Source organism: Trichoplusia ni, chromosome 4, assembly GCF_003590095.1.
Source record: "Trichoplusia ni isolate ovarian cell line Hi5 chromosome 4, tn1, whole genome shotgun sequence".
Classification (NCBI taxonomy): Eukaryota; Metazoa; Arthropoda; class Insecta; order Lepidoptera; family Noctuidae; genus Trichoplusia; species Trichoplusia ni.
The window spans coordinates 7,991,186-8,013,867 of NC_039481.1; the positions used below are offsets into that span (position 1 = coordinate 7,991,186).

The 22,682-nt window shown below is 40.5% G+C and overlaps 2 protein-coding genes across 6 annotated transcripts; one reads left to right on the forward strand and one right to left on the reverse strand.

Annotated features, from left to right (window-relative positions):
* Positions 1–12: 12 nt before the first annotated feature.
* Positions 13–12,619, reverse strand: LOC113492875 (uncharacterized protein CG7065-like). 5 transcript variants are annotated; one of them, XM_026870584.1, is made up of 22 exons: positions 12,460–12,495; positions 11,376–12,315; positions 10,841–10,868; positions 10,535–10,753; positions 7,856–8,020; positions 7,154–7,265; positions 6,961–7,066; positions 6,443–6,596; positions 5,821–5,987; positions 5,614–5,732; positions 5,269–5,296; positions 5,163–5,193; positions 4,761–4,834; positions 4,637–4,688; positions 3,698–3,872; positions 3,001–3,493; positions 2,860–2,922; positions 2,416–2,779; positions 2,113–2,339; positions 1,692–1,986; positions 1,128–1,418; positions 13–815 (listed from the first exon to the last, which is right to left on the reverse strand). In XM_026870584.1, the coding sequence occupies exons 4-21, from the start codon at positions 10,634–10,636 to the stop codon at positions 1,158–1,160; spliced, it is 2,988 nt and encodes a 995-aa protein (XP_026726385.1). In that variant the 5' UTR covers positions 10,637–10,753; positions 10,841–10,868; positions 11,376–12,315; positions 12,460–12,495; the 3' UTR covers positions 13–815; positions 1,128–1,157. The 5 variants fall into 5 exon arrangements, with proteins under 5 accessions (XP_026726385.1, XP_026726384.1, XP_026726383.1 ...); XM_026870583.1 differs by having other exon boundaries at positions 11,196–12,315; XM_026870582.1 differs by having other exon boundaries at positions 11,044–12,315.
* Positions 12,620–13,705: 1,086 nt separating this feature from the next.
* LOC113492874 (uncharacterized protein CG7065-like) lies at positions 13,706–22,650 on the forward strand. Its single transcript, XM_026870580.1, is given in 20 exon segments — positions 13,706–13,828; positions 15,329–15,493; positions 15,659–15,770; positions 15,874–15,958; positions 16,556–16,709; positions 16,976–17,142; positions 17,512–17,621; positions 17,919–17,949; positions 18,034–18,136; positions 18,494–18,603; positions 18,697–18,805; positions 18,881–19,055; positions 19,138–19,396; positions 19,470–19,568; positions 19,740–19,904; positions 19,987–20,428; positions 20,502–20,812; positions 20,920–21,154; positions 21,157–21,225; positions 21,335–22,650. Coding segments are annotated over 20 exon segments (4,155 nt in total). The 5' UTR covers positions 13,706–13,729; the 3' UTR covers positions 22,490–22,650.
* Positions 22,651–22,682: the final 32 nt, after the last annotated feature.

The window sequence follows — 22,682 nt, forward strand, 5'->3', positions numbered from 1 at the left end:
TAGTCAAGCGTGACTTTGAACAAGGTAGAACTTTTAATAATTATAATAATCGGATGGTTGCTTATTTCGACATCAGTGCCCGCCTTGCCAAGTGAACTTTTGACATTCGTCTGGCGTTAGCGTTGATAGAAAACGCTTGAATAAAAAATACCGATGACCACGCCAAACTGAGTGAGCGCTATTTGCCGTGGGTTCGATGGGACAAGCATTTGTGTTATCCGCAAATGCGGGCTGGGTGTCTATGTGCTTGTGATTCTGATATTTAGAAAGCTTCAGCGGCATAAGCTCACTCAGATTGTAGAAACATGGCTAGTCGTGCTATTAGTGCCCGAACGTCAATGCAATTATTATGTACTAGCTGTTGCCCGCGATGTTGTCTGCTATTATAAATATATAAGGCACGAATTCTGTTAAATAGAACTTTAACTTAGAGTAATTGTAAAAAGGAAGTTAGTTATGTAGTTTTAGAGTCAAATCCTTAAGAACAAAAAATGGTATTTTTTTCCTCAAATGCTTAATATGGAATTAGTTAACAGATGTATTTAAAATTTAACAAAGCACAGGGAACGATTCGGACAATGATGAAACATGTTCAGTGAAACAAATAAAAATTATAATCAATTTTCTTTATTTCCTACAATAATACCTAAGTATTATTTAACGTGAAGTATATAAAAATACACAATTATACGAGTAATTCGGATTCTGAGGCCAAGCTAGCAATAATAGTTATTTTGCGCTTCATTCATATTATTATTTTCAAGTCCAGTAGTTCGGACTCTGGTAGCAGACACGTCGTTAATGAGAATTTGATTCTGAAACCAATATTGTTCTGTTATTTATGTGTCTCTAAGCTCTTATAGTGAATAAATAAAGTAAAGAGTAAAAATTCTCTTCCGAAGGTTGTTGTCTGCTGAGCATTTTGAGATTCTTGCAAGTTGAATACGTTCCTGTTTGCAGGAGAGATCGTATCCAACTAGAAGCCACTGATTGTGACGACAGAGATGCTGGTGTAGTTGAATACCGAATCGGATACTGAGATAATTCCACTCCAGTTTCTCAAGCTACCAAGGTCATGTTGAGTAACTAAAGGATGGTATCCAATTAAAAACTAATGATTTGCTTACCTCTCACAACAACGCCACTTGTTTGGGCAGCTAAATTTGATCTTGTGGTATATCTTCAGGTGAATTCAGTTCAATTTCAATAGCTTCTAGAAGGTCGTCAATGGAGTCTTCGTCAGAGCAAATTGCTTCGGAAACATTTGAAACCGCTGTATTCGTCTTTGCTCTTTTTAACTCAGACAGATTTCTGGAAGAGGCCAAGTCCTTGGTACTTTGGGATATCCATCTTTGTGGTGAATTTTTCTTTTTTTTTGTTTCAAGTTTTTTATCAATTTGCATGGCAGAACGAATAATCTGAAATGTAAACATCAAAAAATTATTATTTGTATTTCTTTGTCCATAAAATATACACTTAAATACATATCACATAACTATGCTGCCCTTCCTATTCAAATCTTATTTTTGTCACTACAAGAAGGTCAAGAGAAGTCCTGAACCACCTGCAGCGGAACTTGATTAAGCGGCTAAGTATAGTGCGTACCTGAAATAAAACAGAATATGGTCTCCGCCGTTGAACTTGTAAGCGGATGTTGAGCAATCATTCCGCGCGGCCCAAGAAATGCCTACCTCTTTTATAGTTGTACTGGTATGCTCACTGCTCTGGAGATCATCGAGCGTAACCTGTTGCCCATGATTATTGACGCTATCCGTTTCACTTTGATTCGACAAAGGCGGTGTTCCAGGCTCAGTGGTACTGTTCACGTACTGAATTATACGGTCCATGCGGTGCGGTTCTTTAGTCTCCAGCTTTTTTAAGTATGCGAAAAAATCATACTGCTCCTCCGACGATAATTGGTGGAAGTTCTCAATCAATGTGTCCACTTCAGAATCCGAGAGATCTATTTCTGCGTCTTCTTTCGACCTATTTAAAGGAAAAGATACCTGAATTAATTATCTTGTAAATTATACGTTTTTATGACCAAAGTACTACCTTTGCTATAGCATGCTCGACATAAAATAATTTTCTTTTATCATTAATGTAACTTACTCTTTGTCCTTCTCGTATGCAGCCTGTGGCGTACCACAGGAAGCGTTGGCTAATTTTGATTGCTCAGTCTGCCTGGCCTTGACTAGGGTAGCAAGCTCTTCGGACTTCGCATCTATCCTGCCCCTGGCTATGAGTGTTAAAGCCTTCTGCCGGGCTGTCTGCGAGCCGTTCACTTCACCTTTTCTTGCAGCATTAGACACTGCCTTGACGACGCTTGCCAAGCGCTCCTAAAAATAATGAATAATGATGTATGATGATTGTTTGTATGAGTGAGGCTCGTGTGTCCCTGGCGAGCGCGCGTACCTGCTTCCTGCGCGAGAGGCGCTTGTCGGCCTCGTGCAGCGTGGCGGCGACCCGCACGACGGCGGCGCGCACGGCGGCGGCCGCGCCGGGCGCCACCAGCCCCGCCTGCGCCGCGCCCTTCAGCTTCTCCTTCGCCGTCTCCAGCAGCACCAGCGCCGCCTCGCGCTCCAGCAGCTCCTCCGACGAGTTCGCGCGCTCCTTCTCCATCTTGAGGGCGTCGGCGAGCATGTCCATGACGCGCGGGCCCAGGCTGCCCAGATATTGCTCAAGTGCCACGAGTTGCCGAAGTGTCACCGTAATGGCATCGCAAGAATATGGACTCAGACGGTCGTTGTCGAAATGCCACGAACAATACCCATCAACACTGAAGGAAAAAGATCGACAAAACAGGTCGAGCATGTCAAACATGTTTTAAATAAATTATGTTGAACTATTTAAACTTACGGTTTTCGGTCGATCTTCGATGAGGATAAAGCATGATACGGGCGCTCATATCTGCGGCTCCAGCTGCCAAATGCGATAATAATGTGAGTCAATGAGAGAAGATGAGACCGAGCCAATGTGGCTAACGTTTGCGCCTCTTACCTATAGTGCGGACTCCGTGATCGTGAGTGATAGTAATGCGGTGGCGAGTGGCGCCGCTGCGGTGACTGCCTATGTGTGTGCTGAGGAGACCAACGGAGTAGCGGTCTACGCCGTGGAGAGGACGGTCTACAACGATTAGGAGTCAGTCTACGCCGATCAGACGAATATATATGCCGGTCAGGAGAAGCATTTCGCCGGCCAGAGGAAGTTTTATGGTGTGGCGATCGATCAGAAGATTTTCTACGGAGGTCCTGATGCTGTGAAGAGCGAAGCCGTTCACTTGAAGACTCTGTTTTCTGTATTTTGTTTGATGGTGACGATTCCCGTGACTTTTGTTCGTCATTATTTTGCCAGACGAGTGGCGTCATTTCCATCTTACGGTAGATATCCTCCACTTGCACGCGCAGCTCCTTCTCGTGCAGTTCGTTCATACGCGCCGACCAAAACACCACCCATTCCGGCTCGAAGTCGTGTTTTGCTGGATCCTTGCCCTCTGAATGAAATTTATATGACACATTTTTTCAATAAATAGTAGCATCATACAGAAAACTTGAAAAATAATTTCTTGTGTGTTCAAAAATAAAAGCACAAAAACTCTTTTTAAAGTATAATCTAAAGTGCGAAATCTAATTCATAAGTTCGTAAAATTCTCGTTAGGGATCTAAATTCAAATACATCAGGAACCGTTATACTTTACCGGCCCGTATTTCCTTGTAGCGTCTGTTCCAGAACTTGCTCCACTCCGTGAGATAAAAGGGATGCTTCTCTGGATTCTTCGTATGATAATCCAGGGATAGCTTCGCGAATGCCTCGGTTTCAGCACACATTGCCGCTGAAATACTCATTTTCCAAGGACTATAATATTTCTTCGGCTGTTATAAAAAAAACTGTTGTTATGTAGGCGAATCGAGAAATATTGTGCGATTTGCGACTACTATTACTTACTCCGCAACGTACCATAACCTCACACAATAATTTTGCCTTTTCTTTATTAAAAACAAAGTCTTTTTAAAACCCCGACGCAATAAGATGCTTGAGTCTCTGTCTGTCTATTCGTCTGTCTGTCTGTGGCATCAAGAATCAAGAGTATTTATTTGTTAAACATAGGTACATTAAATGCTGGTGTTAAATATACATAAGGAGCGCTATGTTTTGCTATGAAGGCGTACAAATATAACAATTAAGTAAGGATTTATACATTTTTAGGTACTATTTAAACATCATCGCTGCCAAAAGGATTGAGCGATTTCAAATGAAAGGAAAGCGCACTGAAATAGTATACCGTTGACTCAATCAAGAGGTGAGAGAGGCTTCGTTTGATGAGAAAATTTGTGGGATGGGATACGAATATACGATAGTCAAGTGAGAGTGTCAATTACTACATCTCAGTCTTAGTGGTAAAGATGATTTTGTTATGTCGAGTGTTGTTTAATATTATAAATAAGAAAGAGTGTGAAGAGTGCGTCTGAATGTGTTGAGTGTGTGTGTATGTTTGTGTGACTTTTATAAAATTCCGTATGGCGGTAGTCGGCATACTGGACAGGTTTTTGGCTAACTTCATTAGAGGTTAGTTCTTGCAAATATAACCATGTACATGAAGCCGCAAGGAAAAGCTACTAAAATATTTATTTCATACCTTAAACTTAGCATTTATAGTTGACAGCGCAATGGAGGTCTCGTGGTTAGACCTAAAATCAAGTATCATTTTAGAATATTATAGTATTCTTAAATAGAAATTTAGAATAATGAAAGTAGTATACTTGTCATGGTGCCCATCGCCATCGTCGAAATCAGGTAAAGAATCATCAGATTCAGATTTTTCGTCTTCTTTATCCTAAAAAAAAATAACTGTAGTAAAAAATCTGTTATAAACTGGCAGATCTAAAGCTATTTTCGTTTGGTGGTGATGGACTGGAAACAGCTCATTTAGATTTTACTACAGAACTTCACATGGGCAAAAAGTTTTAATTCGTTGGTATCTTGAACCTTTGCAAAGTTCACTTTATGATTATTTACATTAGGAAGTAAAAAGGTATTTGCGGGGTCTAGGCTTGAGCCCATAATATTAATCAATAATAATAATTTGTTATTATGCCTTTTCTAGTTGCTCTATGCCCATTTGCCTTAAACCATAAAAAAAAAACTCAATATCACGTTTTTACCTTGTTCTTAGCTGGCGACCCAATCGGACTTCTGAAAGTATACAGATGTTTACTGAAATATGTTTTGCAACACTATAATGTTAGCTATTTACGGTAAAATTCTTACTTTTTATCTTTGTCTACGTATGAGTTTTCTGAAACAAATAGGCTTATTTTATAAAATGAAAGTCTATAGAGTAGATGTACATACATTATTGCTAACCTTTATAGTGGAACAGCTTTTTCTTATATCTTCGATGCGACTTACTTGACTTCTCGGAATCAGTTACCGAAATTTAAATTCTTCTATCTACGATATTATTCAGGCTTAAGACCAGTTTAATAAAATAACATTAACTTCTCCAAAATAAATACAAAGTCAGCGTGCCTGCCCGACTATAATAATGTGTACATTTTGATACGAAATAAAGTAAACAAATACAAAGTGTTTGGTAATTAAAATCATACACACCTAACTTACGGGCTTGAACCAATAATTCAATAAGTTCTTCATTGACAACTTCTTCGAAAGTGCAGCCGTCTTTTTCAGAGAAGTGGTGGTCTTGAGCCATCCAGCGGCGGACTTGCTCGCTGAAAAGCAGTCACGAATTATTAGTAACGTGCCTTGACTTCCACTCTTCAAGGTTTGTATTCCAAACAAAAACATTGACTTACTTACATTTCTCTCTCAAATTCGTCTTTCTCAATTTTGAGCGGTCGCTTCCTCCCGTATTTTTGTTCTATGCATCGCGCAAGAATGCTCACGACGTACGCAACAGTAGTCCGGTAGCGTACATCTGTTGTAAACGGGTTTAACTTGTCACTCGCAGTTGGGAAGAAACGGACCTGCAACAAGCACCAAGACCTGCTACAACGAGGTCGTAATATTCTGTAAATACGTTCTCGCGGTTGGCGGCAAAACTCTGGCAACCCCACTGGTTTAAATCGACAAAAGTCAACGAACTTGATCTATTTTCTCAGTGCGGTAGAAGGCCCAAAGGATCTCTATTGGACTAAAAAATTATGAAGTCTAAACATTGCAATGGACTCCACTAATCTTGCCTGTTGCCTCAACGAAAAGAAGAAAACAGACCTTGCCAGATACCTTACCTATCCTTTTAGGACAGCTCAGGTGATAGACGTAGGGCTAAGGTAGAACGATACAACAAAAAAAAGTTTGTCATAATGCTTGCTTTTTGCATAAATTAGGTTAACTATTCAAAGAAAGGACCATTATTATATTTTATTCCTTCATCTTCTGCGACCTAAGATAGTACTAAATTATTAGTGAACTGACTTACGAGATAAGTGTACCGATGCCAGAAACAGTTGATATGATTGATGATGGCGCGTGACTTGCCCTGCTTCACACACAGCAAGCAAATGTAGGTGGGTGGGTGGTGAGGCTGCTCCGGCGGGTGCTCTACCACGAACTCCAAGCCAATGAGCGCTGTCCTGCGTTCAAACAATAAGTTTTAACGAAAACAAAGATTTTGTTGTACAGTTAGCAAAAAAGAGACATGAACACTATCAGATTCAGGTACAACACCTCTAAATAGAAGTAAACAGTTATCACCAATAGTATAATATTATACAAGTTTCAGAACGATTCGTAAATTTGATTTTGTTGGTCGACTTTACTTGCGAACCGTCAGTGAGTCATCATCATGCTAGCCTTTTCCCAACGACGTTGGGGTCGGCCTCCAGTTAGTTACCGGGGCTTCACGATACCCGTTAGGCTGACTGGTTATCAGACTTTCTGACCATCATTGAGAGGTATGAATGGGGCTATTTATTAAATAAGAGAAAAAATATTTACTGGAGGGAGTCGAGTGCTTCCTGTAGATTGCAGTTAGCTTTTTTGTACTCATCATACTTGTTTGTTTCTCCCGAGTTGTTCGATGAGCCTGCGGTACTCACTTGAGCTACAAAAAATACAAACGTCGATATCAAATAACAACAAATTTGCGCATTAAAAGTAATTAGAATGTTAAAGTATAGAAGGTACTCACGGGTTGCAACCTTCTTTTTCTTTTGTTTTGTGGGATGGAAGTCAAATATAGTGACGGGCCATGGGAGCCCATTCTTCATCTTAATATTATGTTTCTTTCCTGAAATATGTGCCTAAAAATACAAATAATACATTCAATTTGAATTCAATCTTTGTGTCGCGGAGGATTTCAAGTCAGATGATGAAAGACACCCAGTCACAGGACAAGCATTCGTAGATCACAGAAATTTTTGTCCTACGCGGGTATTGAACCCATGAAACGTCGCGCTCAGTGGGTTTCGGACACTCGCGCTGGTGAGGACGAATAGTTATTTTTAGGAAATTGGGTCATATTTTATGATTATATTTATATTGATAGAAGTAAATTATAATGTACCTATCTATATCTTCTACCCACAAGCGAGTGATTCACGCTTATTTTAAACCTTGAGTGAGTTGGTAACACATACAGTGACTACAAATATTTGTTCGTTTGGCATTATTGTTATTGTTTTCTATAATAATTATGTAAACGAAAAGACAGCGTGCTGCTGAGGAGTTTGTTGCGCCGTTTCTTCTCTCACAGCAAAAGCACTTGAAAGCGGTGAAGGGTGGGCAAAACTGGGTGCTGTCCAATGTAATTTGAGCTTCAAAAAGTGATACTTAGTAGCCAACTTGGATAAAAAGACTTGATTTTGATTGACGTAAGATAGTATTAAGTGACCTCCAAGACGGGTTGTCCGATGCAGACGGCGCCGCAGGGGAAGCACACGTACACCCAGTTGCCGGAGGACGGGTCACGCTCGCGCCGCCTCACCATGTAGCGCGCGCTGCCATCCTCTACCCTGACCTTCAACTTTTTTAATTTTTCGTTAAAATGCCGCTCAGCCTGCAACAAACATCATGACTTTCATGACTTAGGTGTATGACGAATCAGACACCTATCCAGAGTGATAGCAGGCCGATCAAAAGTTTGTATTAAAAACCTAATTATCGACTTATCCATGTTGGCGAATGTTTTCCCAAACAGTTGGTGTAGGAAAAACCTTAGGTCTCATTTACGGAGACGCGGGGCGTCTCGCGTCGCGTGTGTCGGAGCGTTTCGCGGCGCGTCGGACGTTTTTTCTGTTTACGGTAGAGCGGTGCGTGAAGCGGCATGCATCATTGCACGCGTAAACACAAACCAATAGCAACATACGTCGTTGTTCATAGATAAGCAAGATTCCGTCTCGGGCATAGCCTCATCGAGAATTGCCGCTGCGTGCGCCGCCGCGATAAAGGCCGCGTGGGACGCGTCCGTGCTCACCGCGGGCTCGGCCGCAAAGAACGCTCCATTTCAAACAAACGAGTCTAAAATCGCTTTTCCGTAAACGCACACATACAACGCCATATATTTGAATTCAGTGCGGGCTTGGAAGCTCAACGCCCCGCGTCTCCGTAAATGAGGCCTTATAATTCTATTTGCCAATCACCTGTTTAAATCAATTACTTCTGGTATTTTTTTTATAATACATAAATACTTCGTATTCTCGTTTTTTTTAAAAAAAAACGTCCTTCGCATTTAGGACTTCAATCCTTGGGCCGAGGCGTTTTCACAAACATACAAATCACGTGCGCAATGACACCCAGATTCAGAACAAGCATTCGTGGAGTTGTTTGTCCGACGCGGGGTTCGAACCCGCGACAAGACGCACACAGTGGGTTTAGAGGGGTGACCTCAACCACTCGGCTAACCGTGCAGTCGTAGGTACTGTGTTCATTTCTTTAGTCTTGCAACCAAAACTTATCTCTTACAAGTACATCCCTACTAATATTATAAATGCGAAAGTAACTCTGTCTGTCTGTCTGTCTGTTACGCTTTCACGTCTAAACCACTGAACTGATTTTAACGAAATTTGGTACAGAGATAGAGTTGACCTTGAGAAAGAACATAGGATAGTTTTTGTCCCAGATTTTTGAAGAGTCCTCTTGGAAACGCGATATAACCGACCTCACGCGGGCGAAAAGCTAGTACAACACATTAGTAATTTCATTTCAATTCTCTTGGCCACTAGGGCTACTTTGCTGTAGTCGGAGTGTGAGGTGTCTCTTTACAGTTAACCGCTTAGTCCCAGCGTCGGTTTTTACCATAACTGTTATGGACCTAAAGAATAAAGTTAAATAGTTCTGGATTTTCTCCGCCCTTGTAAAGATCAGCCGACAAAAACACTTTCACTTTGTCTGTCCGTAACTTAGTTTTAAAATCAAGTTTGAACCTGTAATACCTGTAGTAGGTATGTCGCTGAACAATTTTAATGCTTTCATAAATTAATTACACCCAGGCACAGAACCAATAATTGTGATCATCACACAAACATTTGTCCTGGGTGGGAATCAAACCCACAACCTCCGGCATAGCAGTCAGAGTCACTAACCAGTAGACCATCAGGAAAGACCAACTCCCCTTTACATCATTTAATTTCAGTAATAAACAACAATATGTCAGGAGAGTGTGCTTTAATATTATTGTTGTTGAGTGATAGCAAGTTTGGCTCTATGTATATAGTTTCGAAGTCTATATAAGTACCTTAGTACTATTATAATATAATATTATAGGGATAAAAGATTAGGGCATGGAATGATAGCCAGCTCTTCTTCCTAGAAATGTCATTTTGGAATATACAACTAGACTCATTAATATTAACATTTAAAAAGTGCCTGAAAATTAAAATCTACTAAAAATAAAAACCTTTTAATGTTGACTGATATATTTTATTTAAAGTAGTCAGATTAGTGGATTAGCAGATCAGTATTAGTACTTTTTAAATATTTACATGAACTTAATTAGGGTTTTTTTTCACTATTTTTTAAAACATTAAACTGTATACTCAAGGTATTTGACTAAATCTAATGATATAAATCTGTAAAGTCTGTCAGACTGATTTCCAAAAAACAATGAATATGTATTTTCCATTTTATCACATCATTATAAAGTTAGGAAACTAAAAAGCACTTAGTAGAGGAGCTAAGGACATCACTTGCTAGTAAAACTTGTACTTGTATGTGACATCATGCAATATTTAAAATCACTGTACACCTACCCTCATTTTTTGTTTACAATATAAAAGAAAAAAATGTAGGTATCCAACGTTTTTCTGGAAATCTGTCTGATGAACTAACCAGATATCTTTCTTTTGTCAGATATCCTATAATACTCACCTTAAACATGTTTAAAATGTTACCTTCTTTTGGACACAGATAAGTACAAACACAAAGCCTGACTACATAGCACTGTTATAAAATAAAGGCTTTTAAATCAAATAGACTGTCAAAAACCTGTCAGTAACCATAATATTAAAAAAAAAATGTATACATAAATAAATAAATTGAATCTTATTGTTAACTATATAAGCTTTATATTTACCTTACTCAGCTCATGTTCAAACTCATCAAACTGTTCACTTTCTTGTACAGATTCTTGAAGACTCTCTTGGAAAGGTTCTATTTCCCAGTCAGGATCATCCATATTTGAGCACTACACTGGATAGTTTACAACCTTAGATCAGTCATAAACTTCTACCACAGTAATCACCATCAGTCACCATCTGTTCAGTAATCACCTCACAAGTCTTGACTCATATGTCTGTAATGCAAATCATTTGGTGTCAAAACAACCCTTGTTTCTGAAATTTATAATCAAATACAACTTTCCAACATGTGTTATACTTACCTATTCCAGATTATTCCAGGTTAAGCAGCTGATACAAAAGAAAAGCCATAAAATGTATAATAAAACATTATTATTTGTTTATTTCCACACATGACACACATTATTATTAATACTAAAGGTACTTAACAATATATACATATTCGAATTAACGCAATACATGCTCCAAGATTGTTTATCCAAAACAAAACAGTAGAAATACAAACCATGATTTTTCAAGTCCAAAGTATTTTTATTTATTTTTATAATGCATACAACTATGAGTGAAGAGGAAAAAGCATTTAATAAAAGCTGTTTCAAATTTCATTAGAGCATCAAAACACATCTAAGTACATGTACCTACTTAAATAGTAAATACCTTATTATGTTTAAATTAAATATGATCAAAATTCTAAGATTATAAAATTCGACATCTCAAAAGACAGTTTTGTTTTATTCTAAGTTATTATATGTTTATATTTTATTAAACGTAAAATATATATATATGTAAACAAAACGATTTGTGTGTAGGTACAACAGCAATCAGCAATAAAAATACCAATTCATTATGGTCTGGATGTCCACACAAATGTTAAAATATGGATTTTCTTTTCTAAATTATGAACACACAATGTTTTTGTTTCACTTTGAAGGTGGTCCAACTTTTTAATACAAAATAAACATGGGCTTCAGTCAAACTGCTAGTGGAAAATGTCGGATGACGGATGATGAATGTAACATGTTGTGTCAAATCACAAATGTCAATTGCCATGAAATGTCAATATCGATCCATCTTATGTGTCCTCCACACGTAAGCGGATGCATCCGCAGATGGCATCGGCGGACGCGTCCGTCGACGTGTAGAGGGGGTGATTTGCTCGTCTGTGGTAGGTATTTGACGTCGGCAGACGCGTCCGGCACATATCCGTCGTTTGTCGGTTTTTGTGGCACAGATCAAAGGGATCTGGCGCGAGCGGCCGGCGCGAGTGAGTGGTCTGGCGACGCATCAGTGTTCATCGGGAAGCGAATGAGACTGCACGCGTGATATTAAACATTTTTTTTTGCGTTTGCTTTTTTTCTCGTCGAAATGGCGAGCATAAAAACTTAGGATACATTCAAATTCCTGGAGATGTATCAAGCTGAAAATTTCCTGTGGAATCTAAAAATAAATATCACAAAAATAAACATTTTGTAAGAACAAGAATCATTCATTTTATTTATCTGTGGGTAGTTAACAAATTGAGTTGAGTTTACTGTAGGTCCTAAATAAATAAAAAGCTGCAGCAGGTACGGTCTCCATATCCATTTTGCGTGCATACGTGTTGCATCTGACGAGAACCAACACAGACTGATCGACCAACATACGTGTGGACGGCTCGCAGAGATTCATCTGCGGATGCGTCCGCCGACATCTGCAGACGCATCCGCCTACGTGTGGAGGAGGCATTAGATTATATACCTCAATCTATGTGATCCATCGTTGATCCCTAAGGTTGACTCTGTCAAAGAACACAATAGATGAAAATAAGTATGAGCTACAATTTAAATTTAAATTAATGTAAAGCAAAACTTTCATTTAAATTTTCCTAGAAGAATCTCCTCCATTGTTTGTTTTTAGTTTCAGTTGTTCTAATATAACTAACCTGCATTTATGAATGACTATGGTTTTTAGTTTAGTTTGCAAGACCTGCACAAAATTATAAAAAAATAATTGTCTATGGTTGATCATACTTACCACGGTTGTAGCAAATCAATGCTTTGCTAGCGTCGATTTGTCTAAACTGTATTGTTCTATATTCATACGATGATAAATGGTTTGACTGATCCTATAGTATATTGACCATTGCTTATTTCATTTGGTTTATACCTATTCAAAAAAGGATGATCGAATCCCGATTGACAGATACTGGAGTATAACCTGCGAAAGAAATTGTTAATTTCTTCGTTTCATCTCCGCGAAAAGGTCAGTATATAAATATTATAACGGCATTATTATCTTGCAAGATCCAAGAAGTATCAACTATCTAGATTTCAGATGTGTTACTTTATTACGAAATTACCAACAGTTATGGACTCGGCTTTGTCACATAGGAAATTTCATAGTTTTCATAAAACGATAAAAGTTCTATTACGCAAACGAGATCGTGTTTTAGATATTAAACTTACTCATTTTTGTGTTACCCTACTATTACTACTTCTAACTGTTGAACCATTATCCTATGTTCATCAGTTCATATTCCTAAGTATAATTAGCGTATTATATGACCTGGTGGTTGCTTATTATAGCATCTAAATTGGTAAGTGATTTTATATTTATTTCTATAACTTGATTTAATAGTATAAAATGTGTTAGGAAATATTATTTAAATGATCTCAATTTATTCTCAAATTTGAATCATGTACTTAGATTCAAGCTTCTTTCATCAACTAAATGATTTCTTGGCAATGTCTACTCGAACATATTTATCTAATTTAATGAAGGGCTAATTCAATGTTCAGTGATACTTGTACTGATTAGCATACAGTACTGAAGTAAGTTGGAGAATTTGTGCTAGATTATTTTAATGTTTTGGCAACAAAATATCTTATAAAATTGCAAATTTCAAAATAGTTACATGTAACTTTGTCATTTCTGTACAAACTTGAGGTGCGCAATTAAGTAAGCTTTGTGATAAGTATCAACTTCTTCACATGTAAGTATAAGATACATCATATGGTTGTAAGTATCTGTTTAATTATATTCAAGATATTCAAATAATAGTGCAACATGCTGGACATTTGTTTTCATGTACAATGATTTGCGTTACAGTTGTGCTTGACTCAAGATATTGAAAAAAGAAGATTTGTCAAGAGTTGTGTGGATAAGTTTATGACCCCTTTGTGGTCATAAACTGACGAGTGTAGTGCTTGAACATGGATCTCCCTGACTGCCCCCCGGGGGCTGAGGGCTATGAAGACACAGTCACTGAAGTGCCAAAAAAACCTGAGATAGAGGATCCCCCCTGTACTAAGGTAAATACACTTTTTAAATTATTACATGAATTTAATACTTAAGTAATTACAGCTCAAATAAATCATAGTTTTATTGTTAACTGTTTATTATCCTTAATTTTTCGAAAATAATTGATTCAATTGAAAAAGTCAAATTTAAATGGTTGGCTACAATTGATCCTCTTTCTATTACTTATAGTATGGATACTAAATCAAATGAAAACAAAAACATAAAAATAAAAATACTTAATAAGAATGAAAACATAGATCAAAATGAACAAAAATGAGACTTGGACTTTGTTAAATTTGTATATATAATTGATGAAGTTTTTTATGTTATAACAAAGTGAAGTCAGTTTTATGATTACCTTTGTTTGTAGTTTTATCATATGCATTATATAGTAGAACTAAGTCAATCTTAGGTGACACTTACTGAAATACTCAAATAAATGTTACAATAGTTACAATTCTTGGTAGTATTAAACTAGGAGCATTTTTTGAACAACAGCTACAATAGCTTTTTTAAACAATACTTTCGAGTGTAGATCTCGTCAAGTAATGACAGTGATCTTAAAGTTGCTTATGCATTGATATATAAAATTATCTTATAAAAAGAATTGGAGGTGGTTAAAACTACTTGGTCCATATTAGAATTAAGGAAAGTGCAACATACAAACTCATAAGCTCAGTGTATAAAGGTTTGTTCTCACGTCTCTTAGGGAGAAAAAGATACTCTTATCATAAGTTGATGTAACAGAACCATACTGGTTCAAAGCACTGCAAAATTAAAAAAAAAATGCATCTTTAAAGATAAATTGACAGACAGACACTGCTTACTAATCTTCTGAAGTGCTACAGATTTGAAGGTACATTTTATATACTGTAAGTCTGCCGAATCTTCAAATGGTTGACAATATTTTGTCTTTTGTAGGTCTAAGCTACTGATCCACCCAAAAGGTTCAGGAAATACATAAACACTTATAACTTATCACACTAATTACATAATAATTAAATGGGTTTGTTGTGTTTTCGATGAGTAAGATGATATATACGGCGTCCGATTGGATTAATATTTTTGAGCGATGGTAGTTTATTACGGACATATCGGATGTTCACAGTCGTCGGAATAGTTGCGCTTTCGGTGTTGACAAACAACAAATATTTCACACGTGTTTGGTGTGTTTTATCCTAACGTGTCTGGTTACTTGTCACATAATTAATAATTATGGTGTAAATAAGTTTCGCGACGAATCGCGTAACAACGGTAAGTATCTTATAGTCAAAAATATATATGAAATAGAACTGCCTACTTTTAATAAATGAATATGAATATTATTCGAAACTGTTTTATTTGTTTTAAACTATCCCATGGTGTGTGCTATATTATATTAGGCTAATTTCATAAGTATATTAAAAATTAACGTGCTGGTGTTAGCTCAGTGTTTGCTGACTAGAAGTCTGGGGGGTGTAAAGTAATCGATATGGCAAGTGTGTAAGGCTAGTGTTGTTGCTGTGTTTTAGGCGGAGCTAGAGTTCCAAGAGCACCTGAACAGTTTGAAGATCCGGATAATCGAAGATGGCAGCATGCGGTGCATGGTGGAGCGGCGCGCGCGGGACTTGGCGGGGAAGTGGATCTACCTGTGCTACCCCTGCGCCGCCATGTGCAGCGGGGAGACCGTACTGCAGGTAGGCCTATACTGCTTTAGTTCCTTAATGGTCTTCAAGCGGTATTTTTCATCCCACTTGCTATCACCACTCGAGTTGGTCAGTCTTGAGGGCATTGTGTCCTCATACTTATCTTATGGTGAAATCCTTTCCTTTTGTCTAAACATTATAATTTTGTTTCCCTAGGGTCATTTATCGGGGAAAAAGCACAAGGCTAAGCTGTCATTGCGCAATGAATGGCCAGTGGCGATTTATAATGATCACCCATTTCATCAATTGACCACCGTCAAGGCCGGTGGTAAGCATGTGAATGTTTTTTTTTAGTAATATTTCGTAGTAGTAGTAGTCGAAGTTAATACTTCGTAAATAGTATGATGTTTTACATTTAGTTGTTGTTGCAGTGAAGCGACCCGTGGAGGAAAATGAAATGTTCGCTAAGTACACCAATGTGATTTGCCACATACAAGAATCTCTTGATACCGTCAAGTAAGTGCTACACAGGGGTGTTGGACACATAGACATCAAACTCGATAAATCTAATATATAGAATTCCCGTGTCACGATGTTAGTTACCGTACTCCTCCGAAACGGTTCGACCCATTTTTATGAAATTTGGTATACATATTGGGCAGGTCTGAGAATAGACATCTATTTTTCATTCCCCTAAGTGATAAGGGTTGCTCACACGAAAAAAAGAATGTTTTATTCTTTGGACGAAATTGTTTGTTTTTATTTTTTATAATGTGGCATTAAAAACTAGAAAAAAAAATTCGGCAAAACAACGTTTGCTGGGTCAGCTAGTCTTGTATATAAATTCTTGTGTGGATTTTACCGATTGTAGCTACATTTTATATGCACCCTTAGTAGTTCTGAGAATGGTCCTGTCTAATTTCTTCCTAAGCGATATTGATTATCCACCCAAACATATATATAATAATATGTAACGTTTTTATACACCAGAAAAAGATTTTTTTAGTTCACTGGTACCATATAAAAATATAATAATATATAATGCTCATATAATGTATAACGTAAAAATAAAACCGAAAACAAAGCACGGCAAAATGTTGTGTGGTGTCCCAGGGCGCCGCTGATCGGCGTGGAGTACCTGATCGAGCACCCGCCGGAGCAGGACCACTACGAGCCCACCTACATGTGCACGCTCTGCGTCAAGCAGGGCCACCCACGCACCATCATCAACCATATGACGTGCTTCTGGCATCGCTACAACTATCTGGTACGTCTTGCTGTTGTGGAAGCGAAATGTCGAAGTACGCTGTGCTTAGCAGTGTCGCGCTTTTACGATGGCTTGTAGACAAAAATATTGTTCTGGGAAATTTTGAGAAGGGATTTAAAATAAAAAAGAAGATGTCACTATATAACATTAATGCATATTTTGTAACGGCTTATAGAGGGTTTATTTGTGCAGCTTGCACTACATTTTGTCCTTATATAAAATAGCTCACTTTTTAGTTATACTAATTATTGTACTATTCTTTACAGCTACGGCACTTCCCGTCAGCATGCGCTTTGCTGACTCCGTTCCGCGCTCAGGCGAAGTACCGCGAGGGAGTCGGCGTCATTATGAACCGGCTCGCGCAACGCATAGAAGACAAATATGGACGCAAGCGACCCATTAACATTGAGAAGGAGGAATATGAGAAGAACAAGTTAGTCTTATAATTTAGTCCATTTCCATTATTCATCTCTATAGGCCACTGGACCGACTGTTTTAAATATTTTTTAATTTTTCTTTTTGTGTCAGAGATTAAACCCCCCGTACCCCACGATGGATTTTCTTCCACCTTTTTTACCCTTGAAATGCATCCCCGTAAAATTATGTTTGATTACGTTATAAATAGTTAGCCTGTGCTGGCAATTATTGTTTTTTTTACCCTGGTTTCTGCTCTGAGGTTGCCCCTTTAGCTTTAAACTGAAATGGTCACCAGTGAAACATTTTCTAATCATATGTCAATGTTTATTTATTGTATTGACGAACAATACAATAAAAACAACACTAATTTATATCTTACTTCCAGAGACCTCATCCACCAGTGGATTTTCAGAGGCCATCACTTCTCTGAAAAAGATGGTTCGACATTCGAAGAGGTCGTTGACATCGGACTTATTGACTCCTTGCACAAGGCCGGTAAGTAATGCTTTATGTAGTTTTTGAAGGGTTATGAATGGCATTTCTCCTAACACATAAATAGCATTAGTAGCATTGAACAGGCATCTTATATCGAGACAGGAATAATATACAAATTGTATTGCACAAGTATTAGTAATTTACAAACTTGAACACAATGTTAATAGAAGAGAATTACGATTTATCAAAACATGTCTCTTGATATTCTTCCCTGGCACCCAGGCAGCCTTAACCTCTGCCATTTGACTCTTTTAGCCAACTATGTATAACAACTGATTTAATCTCTTCTTGTTTCAGACGATGAAGTCAAATACAACAATGTGGTGAAGTAAGTTTAATAATCGTACTCTATGAAATTTGCAAGTGGATTCTGTAGAGACTTACATATTAAATAACTTGCGTTTAATTTTAGAAGCGCTGATGAGAGAAAGAGGCGCGATAGAGAAAAGGAGCTGTCACCACCGACCGTGGCCGCGCCAGCGAAGCCGCTATTCAATAGTTTCTCGGTAAGACAGGTAGCCAACAATTTGTACTTATATCGGTTCTTCGTGACTAAGACCAGTCAAGCATTATCTTTTACACATTTTGCATATCAAAGTAGGTATTAAACTTAGTTATAAACCTTCGTCTTTACTTGTGCTGCTATTTGAAATGTAACAACTTGTGTTAATATATATATTATGATATCCTAATCTAGTTTTAATTATGTAGGAAAATAAACGGAATTAGTTTACCTGTGTTAAGAAACTTCTATGAATAACTTCTGTTATAAACAGTAGGTTCCTTATAACGTTACGGGTATGTATGTTATCAAATGATTAACAAGTTGTAATACGAGTCAAAAGTGTAAATGGTCGCGTGTGTTTCTGTAGCGGCCGGCGGGGCGGCAGGAGCGGCGCGCGGAGTCCGTGGAGTCGCTGTCCGACATCAGCGACGAGGGGCCTGCCGAGCGGCGCGAGCCCGCCAGGCACGCGCATAGCAAGTACGGCCGCACGCTATACCGCCTTAGCACACAATAACCATTCATATATACATATTTTTACCGATTCACAACTAATATATAATTGAACATTAGAGACAGGCACCACGAGCCCTATCCAAAGCGCTATGAGCCGTACCCGGACAAGCGACGTCTTGCCTCGCCTCCACACAACCGACATTCACTACGCAAGTCACAAGAAAAGGTATTACTATGTTCATCATCTCATTAAACATAATTATCGTAGTAATTTTTTAACATCTATAACTATCTTCAACAGCAAAGAGCCCCCAACTACGAATATAAACTTAAACTCGCCGAGGAGAAACGCTTGACCGCGGAAGACAGCGCCAAGAAAACCTTAGCCTACCATGAAAAGAATCCAGAAAAGCATCCCTTGTACCCCGAAGAGTGGAAGAAATTTTGGAACAGACGTTACAAAGAGATACAGGCCGGTAAGTTATTGTAATAAATTCCCTATAATAAATTGCGTTGAGTTGAAAAAATAATGAGATCATTCTACTTACATTTGAACAGAGGGTAAGGATCCGTCAAAGCACGACTTCAAGCCAGAATGGATAGTATTCTGGACCGCGCGCATGAAAGACCTGCACGAGGAAGAGTTACGCGTGCAGGTGAACGAGATCTACCGCAAGATGTGCCTGTCTCCGCCCGACATGAGCAAGCGGCCGCTGGAGCGCGCGGGCGACCGCCGCCGCTCCGCCGACCGCCGCCGCCCCGACAGGCACGCCCGCCCGCGCGCGTCCGACTCCGACTACAAGCGGGACCGCCGGAGGTTAGCTCTGCACTGTTTTCAGATTCAATCAAATATTTTTAGTTTATCTCTAACACTCCTCGCTTTGTATTAGATCTCCTCCTCACCACGTGCGACGCTCGCCTGGCCGCTCAGACCGGCGCCGCTCGCCGGCTCGCCACAAGCGCTCACGGTCTAGGAGTCCGATCCGCAGGTGAGAATTAATGCTGTTGACAAAGTTTTTTAAAAATCAATGTGAACATTTATATTTCTTAAATATTTTGATGAATATTTTCGATGTCAACTAGACCATTCAAAACAACATGCATAGTTTTCCCGTTAGTGATTCGGATATGAGTTACAGTCGTTTGTTTACCTGTGTTAGACGCAGCCCGGCTCGCACGCACATCGCGCTGGAGTCGCTCCGGCGCAGCAGCCGCAGCCCGCTGTCCAAGCGCGAGGGCCAGCCGCGCAACCGCAGCCCCGAGCACTCGCGCAGCCTGGCGCCCTCCATGCAGACCGTGCTCATCTCTGATGACGAACTCAAACCGTAAGTGTCTTCTCACCTGTGTCCGACATACAGCTCTGTTCAGTACAGTTAATTTTGTAACCACGGAATCATTTAACCTCAGCGATGACGGGCTATCTCCTTGGAATTCTGACAACGACATCGAGTCTGTGCTGTCGGGCCCGAGCGCGGCGTCGCAGAGCGGTCGGTCCGCGCCCCCGCGCCGCGCGCCGCCGCCGCCCTCGCCCGGCGCCTCTCCCGACGACGTGGTGGCCACGCTGCGCCTGCTCGTGGCGCTCGAGGACTACCTGGGCAGCCTGGGCCCGCGCGTCGTGGACTTGCTCGCCGACGCCCTCAAGATGGAGAAGGAGCGCGCGAACTCGTCGGAGGAGCTGCTGGAGCGCGAGGCGGCGCTGGTGCTGCTGGAGACGGCGAAGGAGAAGCTGAAGGGCGCGGCGCAGGCGGGGCTGGTGGCGCCCGGCGCGGCCGCCGCCGTGCGCGCCGCCGTCGTGCGGGTCGCCGCCACGCTGCACGAGGCCGACAAGCGCCTCTCGCGCAGGAAGCAGGTACGCGCGCTCGCCAGGGACACACGAGCCTCACTCATACAAACAACTACATCATTATTCATTAACTATACAGGAGAGTTCCGCCACCGCAGCAAAACCAGCGGCAGTCCCAGTGGCCGGAGTAGGAGAGGTGGACCGCGCGCAGATAGCACAACAAATGGCAGCTGCGCTCATAGCTCAGGGCAAGACCGACGTGTCCTCAGAAGAGTTAGCCCAACTTGTCGACGCTGTAGTCGGTATGGCCGAGGCTAAGAAACGAGAGACCGAGAAGAAGAAGGATCAGCAAACGCCCGCCGCGCCGGCAGCACCTGTGGCCACCAAGCTCAGCGGGACGGCGTCTGCGCTGCAGATGCTGCAGTCTGCCTATGATGAGAACGATAAAAAGTAAGAATATTGGCATTAATGGCATGGTTGTGACAACTATTCAGTTGATATTTTATCGTTTTGTAAAAAACAGTAATATTAACAAGTTGAATTAATTCCCCTATTAGAACGGAAAAAGATGACGTCCCAGACGCGATGGACGGCCTCTCGGACTCGGACCTCGAGACTTTACTGAAGAACTTCAACGAGTTGTCAGCGGAGGAGCAGCACAGCCTCATCGCTTACCTGAAGAAGCTGGAGGCGAAGGAACCGCAGCGCGTGGAGCGGCTGCGCCAGTACGTGAGCGACGCGGCCGCCACCGCGCCCCCCGCCGCGCCCCCCGCGCCCAGCGCGCCCCCCGCCGCGCCCCCGCGCCCGCGCCCGCCGCGCCGCTCGTGCTCGACAGCGACGACGACGACTACACTGTAGAGGAGGTACACTAATGCACCACTAAAATAATTATATCCATAGTTTTACATTCATTGTTTTTGTAAACTATGTTCTCTAAGTCTTAAGTTTGATTTAATGCATAATTTGTTGCAGGTATTCCAATCAGCTACTCAGAAAGTCAAAGAAGATCAAATACGTCAGGAAATGGAAATAGTTAAAAAATCTCTAGAGGAAGTGAAACCGCCGGATAACCACCCGACTACGCTGGAGAGTTCTCTCGCAGATATTACCAAGAACTTATCCTCGGCTACGGACCTATTCGCTTTGGTTCAAGCTAGCTTAAAATCTACCCCAACCGCGTCACACGCGCCCCTGACACAGTCACCTGGTGTCGTGGTCAGCACCATACAGCCGAGATCATTCGGAGATCTGTCAGAAGCGCCCGCAGCCATGCAACAACCCATGATGTCACTCTTACAAAACGCACCCATGCAGGCTGCGCCAATACAAACTGTGCCAGTATTACCCTCACCACCACAGAATATACCAATGACGCCCGCTTCGCTCATCGCACAGAATCTGCCAGTAGGGCCGACACTGCTGATGACACCGAATCAAACACAGTTACCACAAAATCCAAACTCATTCCATAACCAACAAGGAGCTTTGTTACGACCACCCATACGTCACCAAGCGGTGCCGCAGCAACAACTTTACCAACAACAACACTTCCAGCCGCAGGGACAGCTGCAACATCAACATCAGCAACAGCAACAACAGCACCAGCATCAACAACAGCATCCCCAACAACAACACCAGCAGCACCAGCAACAACAACATCAACACCAACAGCACCAGCAACAACAACACCAGCAGCACCAGCAACAACAGCACCAGCAACAACAACACCAACAGCACCAGCAACAACATCAACAGCAACAACAATACAAGCCAGCACAAAATCAACAGCAATATCATAATCAGCAACAACAAGACCATTACCAACATAATAATTTTAATGATAACAGGAACAAGCCCAATGATCATCATCAACCATGGAACCAACGAAACAACAATATGTCAGACAACCGAGGGCCTTCTATCAGGGGAACTGGTCCTAATATCCCCCCCTTTAACCAGGGTCCAAGAAACAACTTCATGAACGGAAGAGAACAAGATAACTATGACACGCGACCTCAGATTATGAACAACCAGTTTGGTGGTTTTGATAACCAGCATAACAACTTTAGAGGTCGAGGTCGCGGCCACCCAGGAGGCATGCGGGGCCGCGGCCGAGGGTACTACTGACCCTTAGACCTTATTCAACTAATATTTTATCAAGATTTAATCCATTGCGTTCGCATGTAGCTGTAATTTTATTTTTAGCATTTGTAAAAAGTAAACCTCACATGTATTTGTATACAGTACAGGACTTTATTACGGTCTTAATAAAATAATTATCTTTAAAATTATTGTTTCATTTATGAAAATCACCTCGATA

What these genes read in the sequence shown, in the direction of transcription:
- LOC113492875 (XM_026870581.1), bottom strand. Translation starts at nt 10,636, where the DNA reads ATGGATGATCCTGACTGGGAAATAGAACCTTTCCAAGAGAGTCTTCAA. An exon ending in GAAGCACTCGACTCCCTCCA is followed by an intron (nt 6,597 to 6,960) that starts GTAAATATTTTT and finishes GTTTGAACGCAG; the next exon opens with GACAGCGCTCATTGGCTTGG. An exon ending in GACGAATTTGAGAGAGAAAT is followed by an intron (nt 5,733 to 5,820) that starts GTAAGTAAGTCA and finishes ACTGCTTTTCAG; the next exon opens with CGAGCAAGTCCGCCGCTGGA.